This window comes from Nerophis ophidion, linkage group LG01, assembly GCF_033978795.1.
Source record: "Nerophis ophidion isolate RoL-2023_Sa linkage group LG01, RoL_Noph_v1.0, whole genome shotgun sequence".
Taxonomy (NCBI): Eukaryota; Metazoa; Chordata; class Actinopteri; order Syngnathiformes; family Syngnathidae; genus Nerophis; species Nerophis ophidion.
The window spans coordinates 80,526,105-80,546,615 of NC_084611.1; the positions used below are offsets into that span (position 1 = coordinate 80,526,105).

Sequence of the window (20,511 nt, forward strand, 5' to 3'; positions counted from 1 at the left end):
TCAAACCCCGACCTAGTCATACCAAAGACTATAAAAACGGGACACATTACCCCCCTGCGACCTCTCATCGATTAGCTTGCAGTCATGCAGTGACCACATATGCCTGATTAACACTCCTCACAAGTTAATACCATCAACAAAGCTCACCTTTGTGCATTCACGCACAGCATAAAATGTTTGGTTGACAAAAAAGACAAAGAACGAGTGGCATAAAAACATCTTTTGTGGCAGCGTCAGAGAAAGTCATACATGTAAATTAACTCAGTGCCTAGGGGTTAGAGTGTCCGCCCTGAGATCGGTAGGTTGTGAGTTCAAACCCCGGTCGAGTCATACCAAAGACGATAAAAATAGGACCTATTAGCTCCCTGCTTGGCACTCAGCATCAAGGGTTGGAATTGGGTGTTAAATCATCATTAATGATCCCCGGGCGCGGCCACTGCTGCGGCTCACTGCTCCCGTCACCTCACAGGGGGTGATCAAAGGTGATGGGTCAAAAGCAGAGAATAATTTTGCCACACCTAGTGTATGTTTGTCTATCATTGGTACTTTACCTTGGCTGTCCACGTGTCTTTAAGGGTGTCTGTGTGGAGTAGGTGTTATTCCACGTCTAGAAAAGCATATTTAAAAGGTCTGTTTTTTATAGTCTCGCTATGAAAATATTAAATGTATTATTCATAATTCCTATTTTGAGGAAGTTAATTTACCACAGTCATGGTAGTACATCAACCAATTGACAGCGATACACAAGGGTTAACTGTACATACATAAACATGAGACATGCAATTATAGACACTGCATAATAAAAATAATAAAAGCAAATATTACATGGAGCTATTTGTTGAATGTATTTTTTTAGACTTGTATTTATTGTAGCGTTTATGACTCAATTTATTTGTTTCAGGCATGCTTATTAATAAGTTACATTAAGGAACAGCACATGGTTGCATTTACACAATTTCTGAAGAAGGAGCAGGAGGAACTTGAGCACAGCACTATATGATTACAATAAAAGTAAACGTCTAATGATAATATATAAATATACCATTGTTAGTATCCAATAGATTAAGTTACCCTATTTTTCGGACTATAAGTCGCAGTTTTTTTCATAGTTTGGCCGGGGGTGCGACTTATACTCAGTAGCGACTTATGTGTGAAATGATTAACACGTTACCGTAAAATATAAAATAATATTATTTAGCTCATTCACGTAAAAGACTAGACGTATACGATTTCATCGGATTTAGCGATTAGGAGTGACAGATTTTTTGATAAACGTGTAGCATGTTCTATAAGTTATACGGTAGTAAGAATGATTCTTACCATAATATGTTACGTTAACATACCAGTCATGTTCTCAGTTGGTTATTTATGCATCATAAAACCTACACTTATTCAGCCTGTTGTTCACCGTTATTTATTTATTTTAAATTGCCTTTCAAAAGTCTATTCTTGGTTTTATCAAATACATTTTTCCAAAAAATGCGACTTATACTCCGAAAAATATGGTAATTAAAATGCCTGAACATGTTTTACATTATTATATTATATATATTTTTCTGAGTTTTTTCAATAGTCCTAAATTTCCATTCATCTTTGGTTTTCAGAAAGAATCTGCTACTGGTAGTAATAGTACTAAAAACGTCTGTTCTGCGCCTTCTCCCTTCTTTTAGTCTTTTAATTAGTCTAAATACACTTGGAATCCCTTCAGTGGCTTCATTAAATCCCCCCTTCTTGTGGTCTTATTGTATTTAATCACATTTGTCCCCAATACCCAGACAGTCCCAGTTATTTGCTTTGGTTGCTGCATCTGGCCAACTTCTACACTCGTTTCAATGTTTATACACATACATATACATATATACCATTTGTCAACTTGTACCATTCACGTGTCTCTGAAAGCTCTTTTGTTTGTTCAGCTGAAGGTTGTATTCCCCCACATGGCAGTAAAACGACCTTCCCTGCTAGCTAATGTAAACACCACGAAACCTGCCGCTTGTTGACGTCTTCACTAGAGCCGCCTTCAACTGGGAGCTCGATTTTACAGGTTGTTAAATGTCCCGCGCTGCACTTTGTCGGGGACGGCACCAGCGGTAGCGACACTTGCATGTCCATATTTGCTAAAGCGCTAACCTTAATCACATTTTAACAGCAACATTATTCTACGTTAGCCTATTTGCTAAAGAGAAACCAAAATGATCCAACTTGCAGCTTTAAATTTTTAGCTGACTGTAGGCTGCATTTTAAGATGTGTAGCGAATAGAGATGTCCAATAATGGCTTTTTTGCCGATATTGTCCAACTCTTAATTACCGATTCCGATATCAACTGATATATACAGTCGTGGAATTAACACATTGTTATGCCTTATTTTCTTGTGATGCCCCGCTGGATGCATTAAAAAAATGTAACTAGGTTTTCGAAAATAAATCAACTCAAGTTATGGAAAAACATGGCACTGCCATATTTATTATGGAAGTCACAAAGTGCTTTATTTTTTTTAATGTCCCTCAAAACAGCAGCCTGGAATTTGGGACGTTGAGGTGGTGGTGGGGGGGGGGGGGGGGGGGGTGTATATTGTAGTGTCCAGGAAGAGTTAGTGCTCCAAGGGTTTCTGGGTTTTTGTTCTGTACAGTGAGGATGTTCTCCCGAAATATGTTTGTCATTCTTGTTTGGTGTGGATTCACAGTATGGCGCATATTTGTAACAGTGTTAAAGTTGTTTATGCGGCCACCTTCAGTGTGACCTGCATGGCTGTTGACCAAGTACCACTTGTGTGTGTGAAAAGCTGTAGATATTATGTGATTGGGCCGGTACGCAGAGGCATTTCCTTTAAGGTTTATTGGCGTTCTGTACTTCTCCCTACATCCGTGTACCACTCCATACAAAGGCGTTTTAAAAAGTCATAATTTTACTTTTTGAAACTGTTACCCATAATTTCCAATATTACATTTTAAAGCATTTATCGTCCGATTATATCGGACATCTCCAATAATTATCAATATTGAGTGAAATAAAACGCTTATGTCATGATGTAGTTTTCAGCCACATCACCCAGTCATAGCCTGACAACACACTCCTGTTTCATCAGGCATCATCCGAACTCAAGAACTGCTGGACCACGAAACCACGCCTCACTACTGGCTGACGGTCTACGCCATGGACCGCGGCGTGGTGCCTCTGTCGGCCTTCGTGGAGGTCTACATCGAGGTGCAGGACGTCAACGACAACGCGCCGCAAGCCTCCGAGCCTGTTTACTACCCCGCCGTGATGGAGAACTCCCCCAAGGACGTGTCCATCATCAAGATAGAGGCAGTGGACCCGGACGCCAAGGCCAGCGATAAACTCGCCTACCGGATCACCAGCGGCAATCCCCAGGGGTTCTTTGCCATTAACACCAGGACAGGTAAGATTGCTGTTGATTTTTTTTTTTTTGTAACATGGGAATTCATGTCAAACCTAAATTGTACGCCTGAAGGCAGCACGGCAGGATCCTTACACCAACTGGATTCGTAGAAGCTATGTTATAATTGGAGAAAACTGCTCAGTAGCATGAACAGCTAGTGTAACACACATGACTTTCACACCAACAGCTGAATAGCAACATTTTAAAGCACATACAAAGTTCGATAAAGTTGCTAGATTTTTAGTATTGTAACCAAAGAGGGAAACCACATTGTCATAATAAATATTAAAAACTGTTTAGCTCAGGGTTCAGTTTGTTAAAGCATTAATTAAAACAATATTGAGCAAACAGATTGAACAACAACATATAACTTTAACTGTTATTAACACCCTGCAATCACTACAACATGATAGCTGAATTAGATATTGAAAGTATGTCAACCACTTCTACCTTGTTTATTCCCTGGTGACCTACTTAATGTTTTGTTTTCAATCAGAAATACCAAGCAGCTAAAATGCATCAAAAATGTTGAGGTGTGGAGAGAGAATGTTTTGCATTTTAACCAACATGCTTTGTAGGTGATTTAAATGGTTGTGATATTGAATTGTGTGTGGTGCATTGTAGGAGTGGGCCATATGGCCTTTTTTTAATATCTCGATATTTTTAGGCCATGTCACGATACACGATATATATTGTCGATATTTTGCCTTAGCCTTGAATGAACACTTGATGCATATAATCACAGCAGTATGCTGATTCTATGTGTCTACATTAAAACATTCTTGTTCATAATGGGAATATATGCTCATTTTAAACTTTCATGCAGAGAAGGAAATCACAACTAAGTCAATTGACCAAAACTGTATTTATTAAACAGTTATTAAGCAGGGGCACAAACATTGATGTCATTTCAAAACAGAAAGTGCTGGATAGTCATTTTAAAACAAGCTATTAGTGCACTTTTGTGCATGATGTCACCAAGATTAAAGTGGACTTTTTGTACAGAACGCCACTACAATAGTTTAAAACAAATAAAGTGCACTTTTGTGCATGATGTCACACAAAATATTTCAATAACTGTCAAACAAAAATGAGCTGCATAATACGAAATCAAATAGTGTTTGTCCTTCACTATGTGGTAGGTTACTGTGGACACTATCTCTTTTTGTTGTTGACTTTTTTTTTCCATCCGGTGTTGATGTGGAAATGGTTGGCTCTGCATTTTGTTGGTGTGGCACCGAACAGAGATGTTGACATGCGGAGTTTCAAGCACTCCTCATTCTTTTGCAGGTGTCTTTTTAAATTATGCTACTAATTAGCAGTGATGCTACTTTTTGCCCCACACTTGACAAATTTGGGTTGTCTTTTTGACATATTCCCGCTTGAAGCCAAACCACCGCCATGCGATGGACCCCCTACTGTATTTCTTGGGAATGAATTCTTCCTTCATTTGTTAGCATATTCGCACTTTCCTGCTGGCTTCACTTTGGACGGGACTCTCGCTACTATATTGGATCCACTTTGGACTGGACTCTCACGGTTATGTTAGATCCACTATGGATTGGACTTTCAGAATATCATGTTAGACCCGCTCGACATCCATTGCTTTCGGTCCCCTGGGGGACCCATCACCCTTGATCACCCCCTGGGAGGTGAGGGGAGCTGTGAGCAGCGGGAATCATTTTTGGTCATTTAACCCCCAATTCCAACCTTTGATGCTGAGTGCCAAACAGGGAGCTAATGGGAACCATTTTTTTTTATAGACTTTGGTATGACTCGGCCGGGGTTGGAACTCACGATCTACCGATCTCAGGGCGGACACTCTTAACCACTAGGCCACTGAGTAGATGTTTGCCTTTTGAGGTTATACTGTATAAATGTAGTGCACATCTTAAAAATGTGACAGTAATGGCTCCTTAAAAGAAATGATCACATTAGTGTAGAACATGGCCATAGTAAAATGCTGACTAGCACTGCGAAAATTTTGCAATATTATGTCCCGAATAGTAAAGTCATAAGTTAAATTTTGGTTTAGTTTATTATTTATTTATCCATCCATTTTCTACCGCTTATTCCCTTTCGGGGTTGCGGGGGGCGCTGGCGCCTATCTCAGCTACAATCGGGCGGAAGGCAGGGTACACCCTGGACAAGTCGCCACCTCATCGCAGGGCTATTATTTATTCAACAAAATTAAATTACTCATACACATAATAGCAAATAAAAGGACAAGTGATAAAACAGCTCAACACGATATTTTAACTCAGGCGGGGCGGAGCCTGCAGGGGCTTCTTTTTGTGATTCGCTCGATACAGTATGTTCTCGTGTGGCGCTGTAGAAAGGGTGTGATGATTCATATTTAATGGGCATCTTATGAAGTTGTCCATGTTCAGCAGCGTACGGAACAAGAGGTGCAAGGTGAAACTGTGTTGTTATTTTTTTTACGTGTATTGTTGCTGTTTTGCAGTAGTTTCTTCTCATGCATCTGCACCTTGTAGATATTTGGCAATTAACTAATTCCAATAAAAGCATTTTAAAAAATGATTAAATTGGACTCCCTGCACCAGTAATTGAAGGTGCTTTGCCCTCCAACTTATCTTAGAGAAGTCTCTTATGGCTTTGCATGCAAGCGCTCATTAATGTAAAATGAGGAATGGCGAGTGAAGCAAGCAGTTGCTCCAATTTGCACTGCACTGATGCGTGTGTGTGGTCCTTTTTTCCCTCCCCAAGGTAGTCTCATCAACAAGCTGAAGTTATTTTCGTTTAGGAACCGTCGATGTGAACTTTCTGACCAAATAAGGATTCAGCGTCGTAGCAGGCCATCCCCCAAAACAAGCCTCACAGACATTCGAGCAGGGTACTTCCCAGATAGTAGTAGGGAAAGTAAAACTGCAACTTTATTCTCAGCAAGAAACATTCAATCAGCTTGTATGAGAATATATCAAGTCAAACTAAATATCAGGGTTTTTCTTGTATTATTTACGGTATTTGTCGGAGTATAAGTCGCTTCGGAATATAAGGCGCACCTGCCAAAAATGCATAATAAAGAAGGAAGAAAACTGGAGTATATGTCGCATTTTTGGGGGAAATTTATTTGATAAAACCAAACACCAAGAATAGACATTTGAAAGGCAATTTAAAATAAAAATAGAATAGTGAACAACAGGCTGAATAAGTGTACGTTATATGATGCATAAATAATCAACTGAGAAGGTGCCTGGTATGTTAACGTAACATTATGGTAAGAGTCATTGAAATAACTATAACATATAGAACATGCTATACGTTTACCAATCAATCTTTCACTCCTAATCGCTAAATCCGATGAAATCTTATACGTGAATGAGCTAAATAATGCTGAATTTCCCCCAGAGATCAATAAAGTAATTTCTATTGTATTCTATTCTATTCTAATATAATATTAATGGATATTTTACGGTAACGTGATAATAATTTCACACATAAGTTACTCCTGAGTATAAGTCGCACCCCCGGCCAAACTATGAAAAAAACTGCGACTTTTAGTCCGAAAAATACGGTACAGTATAAACGCACTTGAAGCGTGCATTTTATTTTGAAATTTCACCTATAGGCCAATCATCCTTCACTTTTTTTGAGTGCTATACGATTGTGCGATACTGTCAAAATTATTTAAAAATACTACAAAAATAACTACATTCGGGCATTCTTAGCTAACTTTTGGTAGGGTTTATTTACTGTTTAGAATGCATAACACAAAAAAAATATATACGTGTTGTTGTATCGCATAACAATTGTGAATGATAGTGAGTTTTTCCTTGCCCTGATGTGGGATCTGAACCGAGGATGTCGTTGTGGTTTGTGCAGCCCTTTGAGACACTTGTGATTTAGGGCTATATAAGAAAACATTGATTGATTGATTGATTGAAAATACAAATAAAAAATTGCATTTGCCCTTTAAGGATAATTTAAAAAAAAATCTGTATTTTAGCATTAGCGTTGTGAGAGTTGATGAGGTGAAAAACGACCTAATATGTCTTCAATATGACACAGTGTGACCGCATATTGCAGGTTTTGCAGAATGTTTAAATTTACTACACGCCAGCCCCTGTAATTATACCTTCTAAAACGGCGTTGGACGCATAGGGGCCCTGTCTTGGCGTGTCTACAAAGCTTCACCGAAGGGTGGGAAAACGGAAAAGAAATTAAAGCCTATGTTTTGTGTGTTTCTTCTTTTTTTTTTTTTTTCCTTCTTTTTTTTTTTTTTTAGTTCCGTAGGCATGTGTTGCGAGCTATCAAGCTAGCTTCTATCGCTGGCTCTGGCCCTGCGATGCTTTTTCAAAAAGAAGCCCGTCAAGCTTTGAAAGACATGAAGGCCTTACTTGACGCCTTGGGTGGTGGTTTTTTGGTTTTTGCTTCCCACTTCTTCTTCTTTTTTGCTCTTTTCTTCAAAACAGGCCCCCACACTGGTTGATGAAAAGACGGCTTAGGGCTACTTTATTTCTGCCGAGTAAACAAGGCAGGCCTGCTTTCTCTGACATAAGTTTGCCATTAAATTGCAAGAGCTGCTCTTTTTGCCGAGCGCGCTCTTTTGTAAAATCAACACCTGAGCGCTTACGATGGAGCAGCTCGCTTTGAAAGAGCGGGGGAGAGAAGGCGACAAGAGGGGGAATTGGATTTATCTGTTTAGATCCAAAGCAGCATGTGGAAAGTGCCTCCCCGTAACATGCTTGGGTAAGAGATGGATGGATGGTCGACCAAGGACGTTTAGCCAAATGCCAATCCCTCTTTTAAAAGTGCTATGCGAATAAGTAATGCTAAAACGACACTGACGTCGTACAAACAGCTTCAGTCACACTCATAACAACATATTTCCGCACAATCATAAACGCGTAGCAGCTTGTGTTAAAGTCTAGTACAGGCCTGGGCAATTATTTTGACTCGGGGGCCAAATTTAGAGAAAAAAATATGTGTTTTGGGGCCGGTATATCTAATACATAACCTCACAATAAAGTCTGTTTGAATGCTAAAAATGTTATGACAGACCTCCTTAAAAATAGAATGAAATTGTATTTTTTCCTATGAACGATAAAACCCTGAATATTGAGAACATATGAACATCGCCCCCCACCCCCTCTCAATCGACATATTTTACAATCAAGCCAAATGCAACAAACACAGCAAAATATGAACATGTAGGGTAAAAAAACATAAAAACATCTACAATCTGATATATTTGATGTATCACTAAGCTTTAGAACTTTCTTGTAAAAATCTCCTTTCGCGTCTGTCCCTGACACCCGCATTTCAGTATCTGGAAACACTGTGGAAACGCTCCCCACCCACACTTCTTGGTGCCTCGTCTGACCTGCTGTGACGTGGATTACCATAGTAACTAGTAGGGTTATACGGTATATGGGTATCAGTATAATACCGCGGGGGACGGCTTGGCGCAGTGGGAGAGTGGCCGTGCGCAACCCGAGGGTCCCTGGTTCAATCCCCACCTAGTACCAACCTTGTCACGTCCGTTGTGTCCTTGAGCAAGACACTTCACCCTTGCTCCTGATTGGTGCTGGTTAGCGCCTTGCATGGCAGCTCCGTCCTTCAGTGTGTGAACGTGTGTGTGAATGGGTATATGTGGAAGTAGTGTCAAAGCGCTTTGAGTACCTTGAAGGTAGAAAAGCGCTATACAAGTACAACCCATTTATCATTTATCATTTACTATTGAATCATATTCGGTACCATACCGCTGCTGAAAATTACCGGTCCGCCACACCCTAAATAAATAAATAAAGCCAATAACGCAAATTTTTTCTGGTCCCCTTTATGTAGAAAAGTATCATAATATTGGTATCAGGACAACACTAGTCACTAAAATGTCATCCAAAAGCGGCGATTCCAACCATTAAAATACTTTGTATAGTTGAAGACTTACGGTCATTAGAAAACAGCACTGCACATCATAATGGCAGCTACACTTTACATCTTAAAGGGGAACATTATCACCAAACCTATGCAAGCGTCAATATATACCTTGATGTTGCAGAAAAAAGACTGTATTTTTTTAACCGATTTCCGAACTCTAAATGGGTGAATTTTGGCGAATTAAACGTCTTTCTGTTTATCGGTCTCGTAGCGATGATGTCAGAACGTGACGTCACCGAGGTAATACACCCGCCATTTTCATTTTCAACACATTACAAACAGCGGGACTTAGCTCTGTTATTTTCTTTTTTTCGACTATTTTTTGGAACTTTGGAGACATCATGCCTCGTCGGTGTGTTGTCGGAGGGTGTAACAACACTGACAGGGTGGGATTCAAGTTGCACCACTGGCCCGAAGATGCGAAAGTGTCTGCCGCCAGACCCCCATTGAATGTGCCAGAGTGTCTGCACATTTTACCGGCGATGCTAAGGCAGACATGGCACAGAGATGTATGGATAACCTGCAGATGCATTTGCAACGATTAAGTCAACTAAATCACAAAGGTGAGTTTTGTTGATGTTGTTGACTTATGTGCTAATCAGACATATTTGGTAGCAGCATGACTGCCAGCTAATCGATGCTAACATGCTACTTTAATCGATGCTAACATGCTATTTACGCTAGCTGTATGTACATTTGAAACTAGATACCCACATTTAATGCGAAACAAACACTTACCAATCGACATATTTAAGTTTCTCCAGTCTCACAAGATGCGAAAGTCCCGATCGTTTGGTCCGCACATTTTACCGGCGATGCAAGTAAGGCAGCCATGCTATGGGCCACTTCATTAGGTACACCCATGCTATGGCGGAATAGCGTCAATAGCTATTCGCTCAATAGCTTCAGTTTCTTCTTCAAATTCGTTTTCGCTATCTGCCTCCGTACTCCGACCATCTGTTTCAATACATGCGTAATCTGTTGAATCGCTTAAACCGCTGAAATCCGAGTCTGAATCCGAGCTAATGTCGCTATATCTTGCTGTGGTAACCGCCATGTTGTTTGTATTGGCAGCCCTGTATGACGTCACAGGGAAATGGATAGTGGTTTCGAAGGTAGCGAAAATAAGGCACTTTAAAGCTTTATTTAGGGATATTCCGAGACCGGTAAAATTTTGAAAAAAACTTTGAAAAATACAACAAGCCACTGGCAACTGATTTTTATTGTTTTTAACCCTTTTGAAATTGTGATAATGTTCCCCTTTAAAGATCTAAAAAAATATTTGGGAATTTCCGGCGGGCCAGATTAAAAAACTTAACGGGCCGCATGTGGCCCCCGGGCCTTAGTTTGCCCAGGTCTGGTCCAGTACAACTAAGAAATACACTTACATTTATGTTGGTTACAATAACGACAGGGGCGCGACTCGGGCTGGGTATTGGCAAGAACTTCAATCACCGATACTTGAGTCATGATATGATACAGCACTGTGATATTGCAATAGTTGACATGACATATTTTACGGACCATAGGGCACACCTGATTATAAGGTGCACTGCTAATGAATGATCTATTTCCGATTATCTTTTTTCATATATGAGGTGCAACGGATTATAGGGCGCAACCCCAAATTCCAACCCTTGATGCTGAGTGCCAAGCAGAAAGATAATGGGTGCCATTTTTATAGTCTTTGGTAAATCACCTGCTCTTCATTTGTTTTGTAATAAAGAACGATTATTATTTTATTACATCCCCAGCCATTCATCGTTATCTGCAATCCGATCCACACATGACCGATACAAGATCAAAAACCTGCCAGCAGTGTCGGTTTGTTAGATGTCTCTTTATGATTGCTCGGATGCATCTTAGCATACTTAATCCTGCGCCGATTTACTGACACTTTAAAACATGCAGCCCCTTTGCTGTCTACATTCATTTTTTTCTTCATCAAGGATTCGTCAAAGCTCTTCTTAAAGGTTGTGCTCGCCCACCTGCTTTGTTGGCCAGGAGATGGCACGTGGTCGGACTTTGAACCGTGCACTTGTAAAAAAAAAATGGTAACCAAGCCCAACATAGACGGCAAACACCGTTACTATGGCTGAGTCAGAAAACGGGGGCAAAGATTGGTAATCTGACCATCTCATCGTACCTGATGCTACACCCTACCCTACTTGCCCGCTAATCTCCATAAAATCCACTATAATCAATGGCGACAGCTTGCAGTCGTTTAAAGCAAAGCAAGTTTTTTTGGTTCCATTTTTTTGGTTTCACAGTCACACATTTGGAGCCAGAAGCTCTTTGTCAACAACGGAAAACAAATTAGCAAGTAATGCTTCAGTAAGCACAGTTAGTTTTAAGGCCGTTTGCTCGCCAATCACCCTGGGCCGTAGAAATAAAAAAGGCACCGATGTAAAACAGGAGCAAATCAAAGCCGTTTGGATCTGTAGTTGGAAACCTGCTCTCGACAGACGCTACTCGGTGTTACCTTTTACGACCAAAGACCTCATCCTTTGTCACAGGAAGCGTGATAGGAAAAGAATACTTCCAATGACTTCCTGGCTCTTTTCCGGAGGTCAAACAGCACTGGAACAATAGGATAGTTATTATTTCTCTTCTATCCTTCTGTGCTTTGTGTTTAAAATGCTTTGGAAGACGTGCTAGCGTACATGTAATAAAAATTACTTATGAACAATTAATTACTAAGTCATGCCCACATTTCATTGTTTTTTTTCAACCAATGTAATAGGCATATACAAAAAAGTACTTCTAAACACACTTTTAACCAATTTTATTGAAATAAAATAATATACACGCTAGAATATTTACTTTCTTGGCAGGTGAAACATTAAATATTGTTCAGGTTTCTGAAGAGCCGTATTGTTTTTTGAGGGTTAAAATATCTTTATCTTCTTTATCACGTATTGCACTTTGGGTTTATATGCTGTCACACAGGTTCTCTTCCTGTTGTAGACCAGGGCTGAAACTAACGACAATTTCAATCACTTTTACTCTTCTGTCATTGCAATAAATGACGCACAGGGACGCCACTGACTGACATCCAGGGATTTTTTTAAAGTGGATTCTTTTAAACGAGTTGCTCAGACAGCAATTTGTTTATACTAGAGATGTCCGATAATATCAGACTGCCGATATTACCGGTCGATAAATGCTTTAAAAAATGTATTATCGTAAATTATCGGTATGGATTTCAAAAAGTCAAATTTATGACTTTTTAAAACGGCACTGTACGGAGTAGTACACGGACGCAGGGAAAAGTACAGAGCGCCACTAAACCTTAAAGGCACTCCCTCTGCGTGCCGACCCAATCACATAATATCTACGGCTTTTCACACACACAAATGAAGGCAAAGCATACTTAGTCAACAGCCATACATGTCACACTGAGGGTGGCCATATAAACAACTTTAACACTGTTACAAATGCGCGCCACACTGTGAAGACACACCAAACAAAAATGACAAACACATTTCGGAAGAACATCCGCCCCGTAACACAAACACAACAGAACAAATACCCAGAACCCCTTGCAGCACTAACTCTTCCTGGATGCTACAATATACACCCCCCACTACCACCTACCCTAAAACCAGTCCCCTCCCCCAACTCCGCCCACCTCAACCTCCTCATGCTCTCTCAGGGAGAGCATGCCCCAAATTCCAAGCTGCTGTTTTGAGGCACGTTAAAAAAAATAAAGCACTTTGTGACTTTTAATAATAAATATGGCAGTGCCATGTTGGCATTTTTTTCCATAACTTGAGTTGATTTATTTTGGAAAACCTTGTTACATTGTTTAATGCATCCAGCGGGGCATCACAACAAAATTAGGCATAATAATGTGTTAATTCTACGACTGTATATATCGGTATCGGCTGATATCGCAATTGGTAATTATAAGTTGGACAATATCGGAATATCTGATCTCGGCAAAAAAGCCATTATCGGACATCTCTAGTTTATATAAGTTCAGATAGGGCTATGTTGTTTGTAATGGCAAAGAATGTTAATCCGTCTTGTACTCATGTTTTCATTTAAGCCAGCTAGCCAGCTATCATTATCTTTCATTTCCAGTAAAAGAGCAGTTTTCCTAGTCTTTGACTGCGTTTATCAATCTCGATTTTAGAACATAGAGGGGCCGTCCAGCATCTTGAGGGTTCCTGGTTCGAATTCAGCTTCCGCCATCCTAGCCAAGATTGTTTGGTCTATGGGCAATACAATTCACCCACTTTGTTCCTAGTGCCACTCACACTGGTGTATGAATGGGAATAAATGTGTGGAGGTGGTCGGAGGGTCCGTAGGTGCGAATTGGCAGCCCTACTACCATCAGTCTGCCCCAGGGCAGCTGTGGCTACAAATGTAGCGTACCACCATCAGTGTGTGAATGTGGAGTCAATAAATAATGGGATCTCAGTTCTATCTGTAAAGTGCTTTGAGTGTCTAGAAAATATATACAAATCTGATCCATTTTTACGATTGTGTGAAAAATGTAAAGATCACTTAAATCGTGGGGTTAGGTTATAAGGTGTTTTTTGTAAAAAAATTAAATAAAAACATAAAACACCTTTTGTGCAGACTTCCAAAATAGACATAGCTCACACACATAATTTGAGAGGGTCACGATTAGGGCTGGTCGACGAGTTGAGCTTATACCAAAAAGTTATATTTTGGTTTCATCTGACCATATGACATTCTCCCAATCCTCTGCTGTGTAATCAACGTATCCATTTTGGTATAAACTCAACTCGTCGTGTTTGGAGGAAGAAGAATACTGAATTGCATCCCAAGAACACCATACCTACTGTGAAGCATGGGGGTGGAAACATCATGCTTTAGGGCTGTTTTTCTGCTAAGGGGACAGGGTGATTGATCCGTGTTAAGGAAAGTATGAGTTGGGCCATGTATCGTGAGATTTTGAGCCAAAACCTCCTTCCATCAGTGAGAGCTTTGAATGGTTGACCAAATACTTATTTTCCACCATCATTTACAAATACATTCTTTAAAATTCATACAATGTAAATTTCTGGATTTTTTTTTCACATTCTGTCTCTCACAGTTGAAGTCTACCTATGATGAAAATTACAGACCTCTGTCATCATTTTAAGTGGGAGAACTTGCACAATCGGTGGCTGACTAAATACTTTTTTGCCCCACTGTACAAATAATTTCGGTTGACAAAACAAACCCGTAAAGCCGACGGCTCAAGAGCACCTCTGCCGGATCACTTCGCTTCAGCTCTCCGGCTCATTCTCGCTCGTCTGGGAGCTAAACATGCGCGTCCGTCTCCTGAGTGGGAATCACAGCAGCTGCTTATGAAGCGACCACCTAACAATGTCCTGAACTCTTTAACTCCCCAGCAAGCTTCCATTTTGAAGCCAGCGGCCCACGTTCTGAAGGACATGCTTCAGAGCGCCACCGCTGCCTGGCTGTTGTTTTTCTCCCCCCACGCCCCCCTCCACCTTCTCAATCCGAACGCCACGGCTATAATTACTGTCAGCCCGGCTCAGCCCACGCCTCTGGACGGCTTTTGTGCGAGCTCGCATCTGTGCGTCGGGGACAAAGGCCTGGTGTGTTGGACGCGCGGACGTCTTTGGCGAGCGCTTGGCTTACCAACCGATCATTTTACAGTGCCTTAACTTTTTCAGGCGGTCATAGACTATTGGCCGGGCTGACATGCGAAGGACTATTCCTGTTCCTCGCAAGTAGTCATTTCAGGACAAATAAAGCAGTATGGAAGTTAAACGTTTGAGGAAGATGAGTTTAAATAGATGAAAGTATTGTCCTGAAGTTAAACGGGCGCTTAGATGTTGGGGTTGGCCGCACATCCTGTGGCGATAGATCTTATGGTGGACATGTTGGATGATGCTGCTTACATGCCTAAAGGGGCGTTGCACTCATGTTGGAATATCATCCACAACCCTTATTTAAGACAAAAACACGTGTGTTTTCCTGTTTATGAATCAGCTAACAATGGACACTGCGAAAACTGAAATCTTAGTAAGATTAAATATCCCAAATAAGGGTGATATTTTCTGTCTAAGATAATTCTTCTCACTAAGCAGATTTTATGTGAGAGTGTTTTACTTGTTTTAAGGGTTTTGGTCCTAAATGATCTCAGTAAGATATTACAGCTTATAGCTGAGATTTTGTGACCTGTATTGAGTAAAACATACTTGAAACTAGTATATCAACTGTTGCAAAGCTGTGTCATCAACACTCACACGTATAAAACTACTTTTTTTTAAAGTAATAATTTCTTATTTCAAGAATGAAAAAAAAAATAACGACTTTGACACAATTGTGTCTCAAATTAAAACAGATGACAGCCAAATGGACTTTGCTGTTTGATTTTCAATGAAACAATAGAAAATACGTTCTCGTATAGTAGTACGGTTATTACTGAGATTATAATTATTTTAAGATATCTTTGGGTTCATTGAGGTTAGCTAATTTTACTTGTTTTGGAAAGTTTTGACAAGCCACATTTTCTTGTTCTATTGGCAGATAATTTTGCTTAGTTCCAATAAAATACCCCACATTTTTTTTCCCCCCCTTGGTCTTGAACACTGTCTTTTTGCAGTGGAGTCATTTGGAACTCCTCAATTCAGTCCACCAAAAAAAAAAAAAAATCTAAATGAAACGTTTTTGAGCCAAGGCACATTTTGTTCGATGAACAAATCCAGATGCACATTGCCAGCAGAAAAAGTAAAAAAAAAAAAATCAACTCAGTAGCCTATTTGACAATATAAAGTCGTTCTCATCAATAGGGCTATATATTGAGTTTGTAAGATCTACACTGCAAAAACTGAAATCTAAGTAAGATTAAATATCTCAAATAAGGGTGATATTTGCTTATTTTCCGTCTAAGATCATTCTTCTCACCAAGCAGATTTTATGTGAGAGTGTTTTACTTGTTTTAAGGGTTTTGGTCCTAAATGATCTCAGTAAGATATTACAGCTTGTAGCTGAGATTTTATGACCTATATTGAGTAAAACATGCTTGAAACTACAATATCAACTGTTGAAAAGCTTTGTCATCAACACACCCAAGTATAAAACTGATTTTTTTAAGTAATAATTTCTTACTTCAAGCTTGAAAAAAAAACAGTCATGACTTTGACACAATTGTGTCTCATATTAAGACAGATGACAGCCAAATGGACTTTGCTGTTTGATTTTCAATGAAACAATAGAAAATACGTACTCGTATAGTAGTACAGTTATTAGTGAGATTGTACTTATTTTAAGGTATTTTTGGGTTCATTGAAGTTAGCTAATTTTACTTGTTTTGGAAAGTCTTGACAAGCCAAATGTTCTTGTTCTATTGCCAGATAATTTTGCTGAGTTCAAAAAAAATACCCCTAATTTTTCTTTTTTTTTTCTTGTTTTTGAACATTGTCTTTTTGCAGTGGAGTCATTTGGAACTCCTCTATTCAGTCCACACACACACAAAAAAAAAACATCTAAATGAAACGTTTTTGAGCCAACGCACATATTGTTTGATGAACAAATCCAGATGCACACTGCCAGCAGAAAAAGTAAAAAAAAAAATTAAACCCAGTAGCCTATTTGACAATATAAAGTCGTTCCCATCAATAGGGCTATATATTGAGTTTGTAAGATCTACACTGCAAAAACTAAAATCTAAGTAAGATTAAATATCTCAAATAAGGGTGATATTTGCTTATTTTCCGTCTAAGATAATTCTTCTCACCAAGCAGATTTTATGTGAGAGTGTTTTACTTGTTTTAAGGGTTTTGGTCCTAAATGATCTCAGTAAGATATTACAGCTTGTAGCTGAGATTTTATGACCTATATTGAGTAAAACATGCTTGAAACTACAATATCAACTGTTGAAAAGCTTTGTCATCAACACACCCGAGTATAAAACTAATTTTTTTAAGTAATAATTTCTTACTTCAAGCATGAAAAAAAACAGTCATGACTTTGACACAATTGTGTCTCATATTAAGACAGATGACAGCCAAATGGACTTTGCTGTTTGATTTTCAATGAAACAATAGAAAATACGTACTCGTATAGTAGTACAGGTATTAGTGAGATTGTACTTATTTTAAGGTATTTTTGGGTTCATTGAAGTTAGCTAATTTTACTTGTTTTGGAAAGTCTTGACAAGCCAAATGTTCTTGTTCTATTGCCAGATAATTTTGCTGAGTTCAAATAAAATACCACTAATTTTAAAAATTTTTTTCTTGTTTTTGAACATTGTCTTTTTGCAGTGGAGTCATTTGGAACTCCTCTATTCAGTCCACACAAAAAAAAAAAATCTAAATGAAAAGTTTTTGAGCCACCGCACATATTGTTTGATGAACAAATCCAGATGCACACAGCCAGCAGAAAAAGTAAAAAAAAAATTAAACCCAGTAGCCTATTTGACAATATAAAGTCGTTCTCATCAATAGGGCTATATATTGAGTTTGTAAGATCTACACTGCAAAAACTGAAATCTAAGTAAGATTAAATATCTCAAATAAGGGTGATATTTGCTTATTTTCCGTCTAAGATAATTCTTCTCACCAAGCAGATTTTATGTGAGAGTGTTTTACTTGTTTTAAGGGTTTTGGTCCTAAATGACCTAAGTAAGATATTACGGCTTTTTTCTGAGATTTTATGACCATTATTGAGTAAAACATGCTTGAAACTAGAATATCAACTGTTGAAAAGCTGTCATCAACACACCCAAGTATGAACCTAATTTTTTAAAGTAATAATTTCTTTCTTCAAGCATGAAAAAAAAAATCATGACTTTGACACAATTGTGTCTCATATTAAGACAGATGACAGCCAAATGGACTCTACTGTTTGATTTTCAATGAAACAATAGAAAATACGTACTCGTATAGTAGTACAGTTATTAGTGAGAATATACTTATTTTAAGGTATTTTTGGGTTAATTGAGGTTAGCTAATTTTACTTGTTTTGGAAAGTTTTGAAAAGCCACATTTTCTTGTTCTATTGGCAGATAATTTTGCTTAGTTCAAATAAAATACCCCACATTTTTTTTTTTACCCCTTGGTTTTGAACATTGTCTTTTTGCAGTGGAGTCATTTGGAACTCCTCTATTCAGTCCACAAAAAAAAAAAAAAAAAAAAAAGAAAATCTAAATGAAACCTTTTTGAGCCAAGGCACATTTTGTTCGATGAACAAATCCAGATGCACACTGCCAGCAGAAAAAGTTAAAAAAAAAAATTAAACCCAGTAGCCTATTTGACAATATAAAGTCGTTCTCATCAATAGGGCTATATATTGAGTTTGTAAGATCTACACTGCAAAAACTGAAATCTAAGTAAGATTAAATATCTCAAATAAGGGTGATATTTGCTTATTTTCCGTCTAAGATAATTCTTCGCACCAAGCAGATTTTATGTTTATGTTTTACTTGTTTTAAGGGTTTTGGTCCTAAATGACCTAAGTAAGATATTAAGGCTTTTTGCTGAGATTTTATGACCATTATTGAGTAAAACATGCTTGAAACTAGAATATCAACTGTTGAAAAGCTGTGTCATCAACACACCCAAGTATGAACCTAATTTTTTAAAGTAATAATTTCTTTCTTCAAGCATGAAAAAAAAAATCATGACTTTGACACAATTGTGTCTCATATTAAGACAGATGACAGCCAAATGGACTCTGCTGTTTGATTTTCAATGAAACAATAGAAAATACATACTTGTATAGTAGTACTGTTATTAGTGAGAATATACTTATTTTAAGGTATTTTTGCGTTAATTGAGGTTAGCTAATTTTACTTGTTTTGGAAAGTTTTGACAAGCCAAATTTTCTTGTTCAGATAATTTTGCTTAGTTCAAATAAAATACCCCTAATTTTTGTATATTTTTTTTCTTGTTTTTGAACACTGACTTTTCCAGTGGAGTCATTTGGAACGCCTCTATTCTGTCCACAACAAAAACAAAAATCTAAATTAACCTTTCGTGAGCCAATGCACATTTTTTTTTATAAACAATTTCAACAGAAAATGTTTAAAAAAATTAAACTCAGAAGGCTATTTGACAACGTAAAGTCGTTTTCATCAATAGGGCTATATATTGAGTTTGTAAGATCTAGTAACATATTTTTAAACAAAATATGAATGAAGAAAATATCGTAATATCGATATAATTTATTTCACGTTAATATGACCAAACACCGCTTATTTGTTGTGTTCCTTAGTCTCCTTCACGCCTCACTTCCTCCATGGGCTACTAAACACCTCTCCTTCCTCCTTCCAAGACGTGCTTGCACGTATAAGAACATCCACGATTGGTTGATTGTTTACTATGATTGGTTACCATTGGTTGTGATTAGGCCAATCAGAGGTAAGAAAGGGCGGGTCATCAAACCAGGAAGTGCCTGCCTGCAAATTTATTTTTTTGATCTGAGTTTGATACATTTGGTATTATTTGTACAGCTATGTTAAATATTTTACGTAGAAAGAATGTTTCTATTTTATTTATGTTATGTAAATCCATCCATTTTCTACCGCTTGTCCCTTTTGGGGTTGTTGGGGGTGCTGGAGCCTATCTCAGCTTGCATTCGGGCAGAAGGCGGCGTACACCCTGGACAAGTCGCCACCTCATTACAGGGCCAACACAGATAGACAGACAACATTCACACTCACATTCACACACTAGGGCCAATTACTTAAAGTTAAAGTACCAATGATTGTCACACGGCGGTATAGCTCGGTTGGTAGAGTGGCCGTGCCAGCAACTTGAGGGTTGCAGGTTCGATTCCCGCTTCCGCCATCCTAGTCACTGCCGTTGTGTCCTTGGGCAAGACACTTTACCCACCTGCTCCCAGTGCCACCCACACTGGTTTAAATGTAACTTAGATATTGGGTTTCACTATGTAAAGCGCTTTGACTCACTAGAGAAAAGCGCTATATAAATATAATTCACTTCACTTCACACACACACTAGGTGTGGCGAAATTCCTCTGCATTTGACCCAGTCCCTTGTTCACCCCCTGGGAAGTGAGGGGAGCAGTGAGGCGCAGCGGTGGCCGCGCCCGGGAATAATTTTTGGTGATTTAACCCCCATTTTTGTAGTCTTTGGTATGACTCGGTCCGGGTTTGAACTCACAACATACTGATCTCAGGGCGGACGCTCTAACCACTGGGACACTGTGTAGACCTAAACTTTTATGCGCTGTTAATACTCATCTTGACTGACTGGG

At 38.8% G+C, this 20,511-nt stretch overlaps 1 protein-coding gene across 10 annotated transcripts in view; it reads left to right on the top strand.

Moving 5' to 3' along the window:
* The window catches only part of fat1a (FAT atypical cadherin 1a), a 182,572-nt gene that overhangs the window by 36,142 nt on the left and 125,919 nt on the right, over positions 1 to 20,511 (top strand). For all 10 annotated transcript variants that reach the window (XR_009808447.1, XR_009808445.1, XR_009808446.1 and 7 more), the window contains exon 3: positions 3,088 to 3,402. Coding sequence is in view for 7 of the 10 variants with exons in the window: in XM_061912916.1 (XP_061768900.1) it covers positions 3,088 to 3,402 (315 nt within the window). In the remaining 3 variants the exon portion in view is untranslated. The remainder of the gene's footprint in view (positions 1 to 3,087; positions 3,403 to 20,511) is intronic.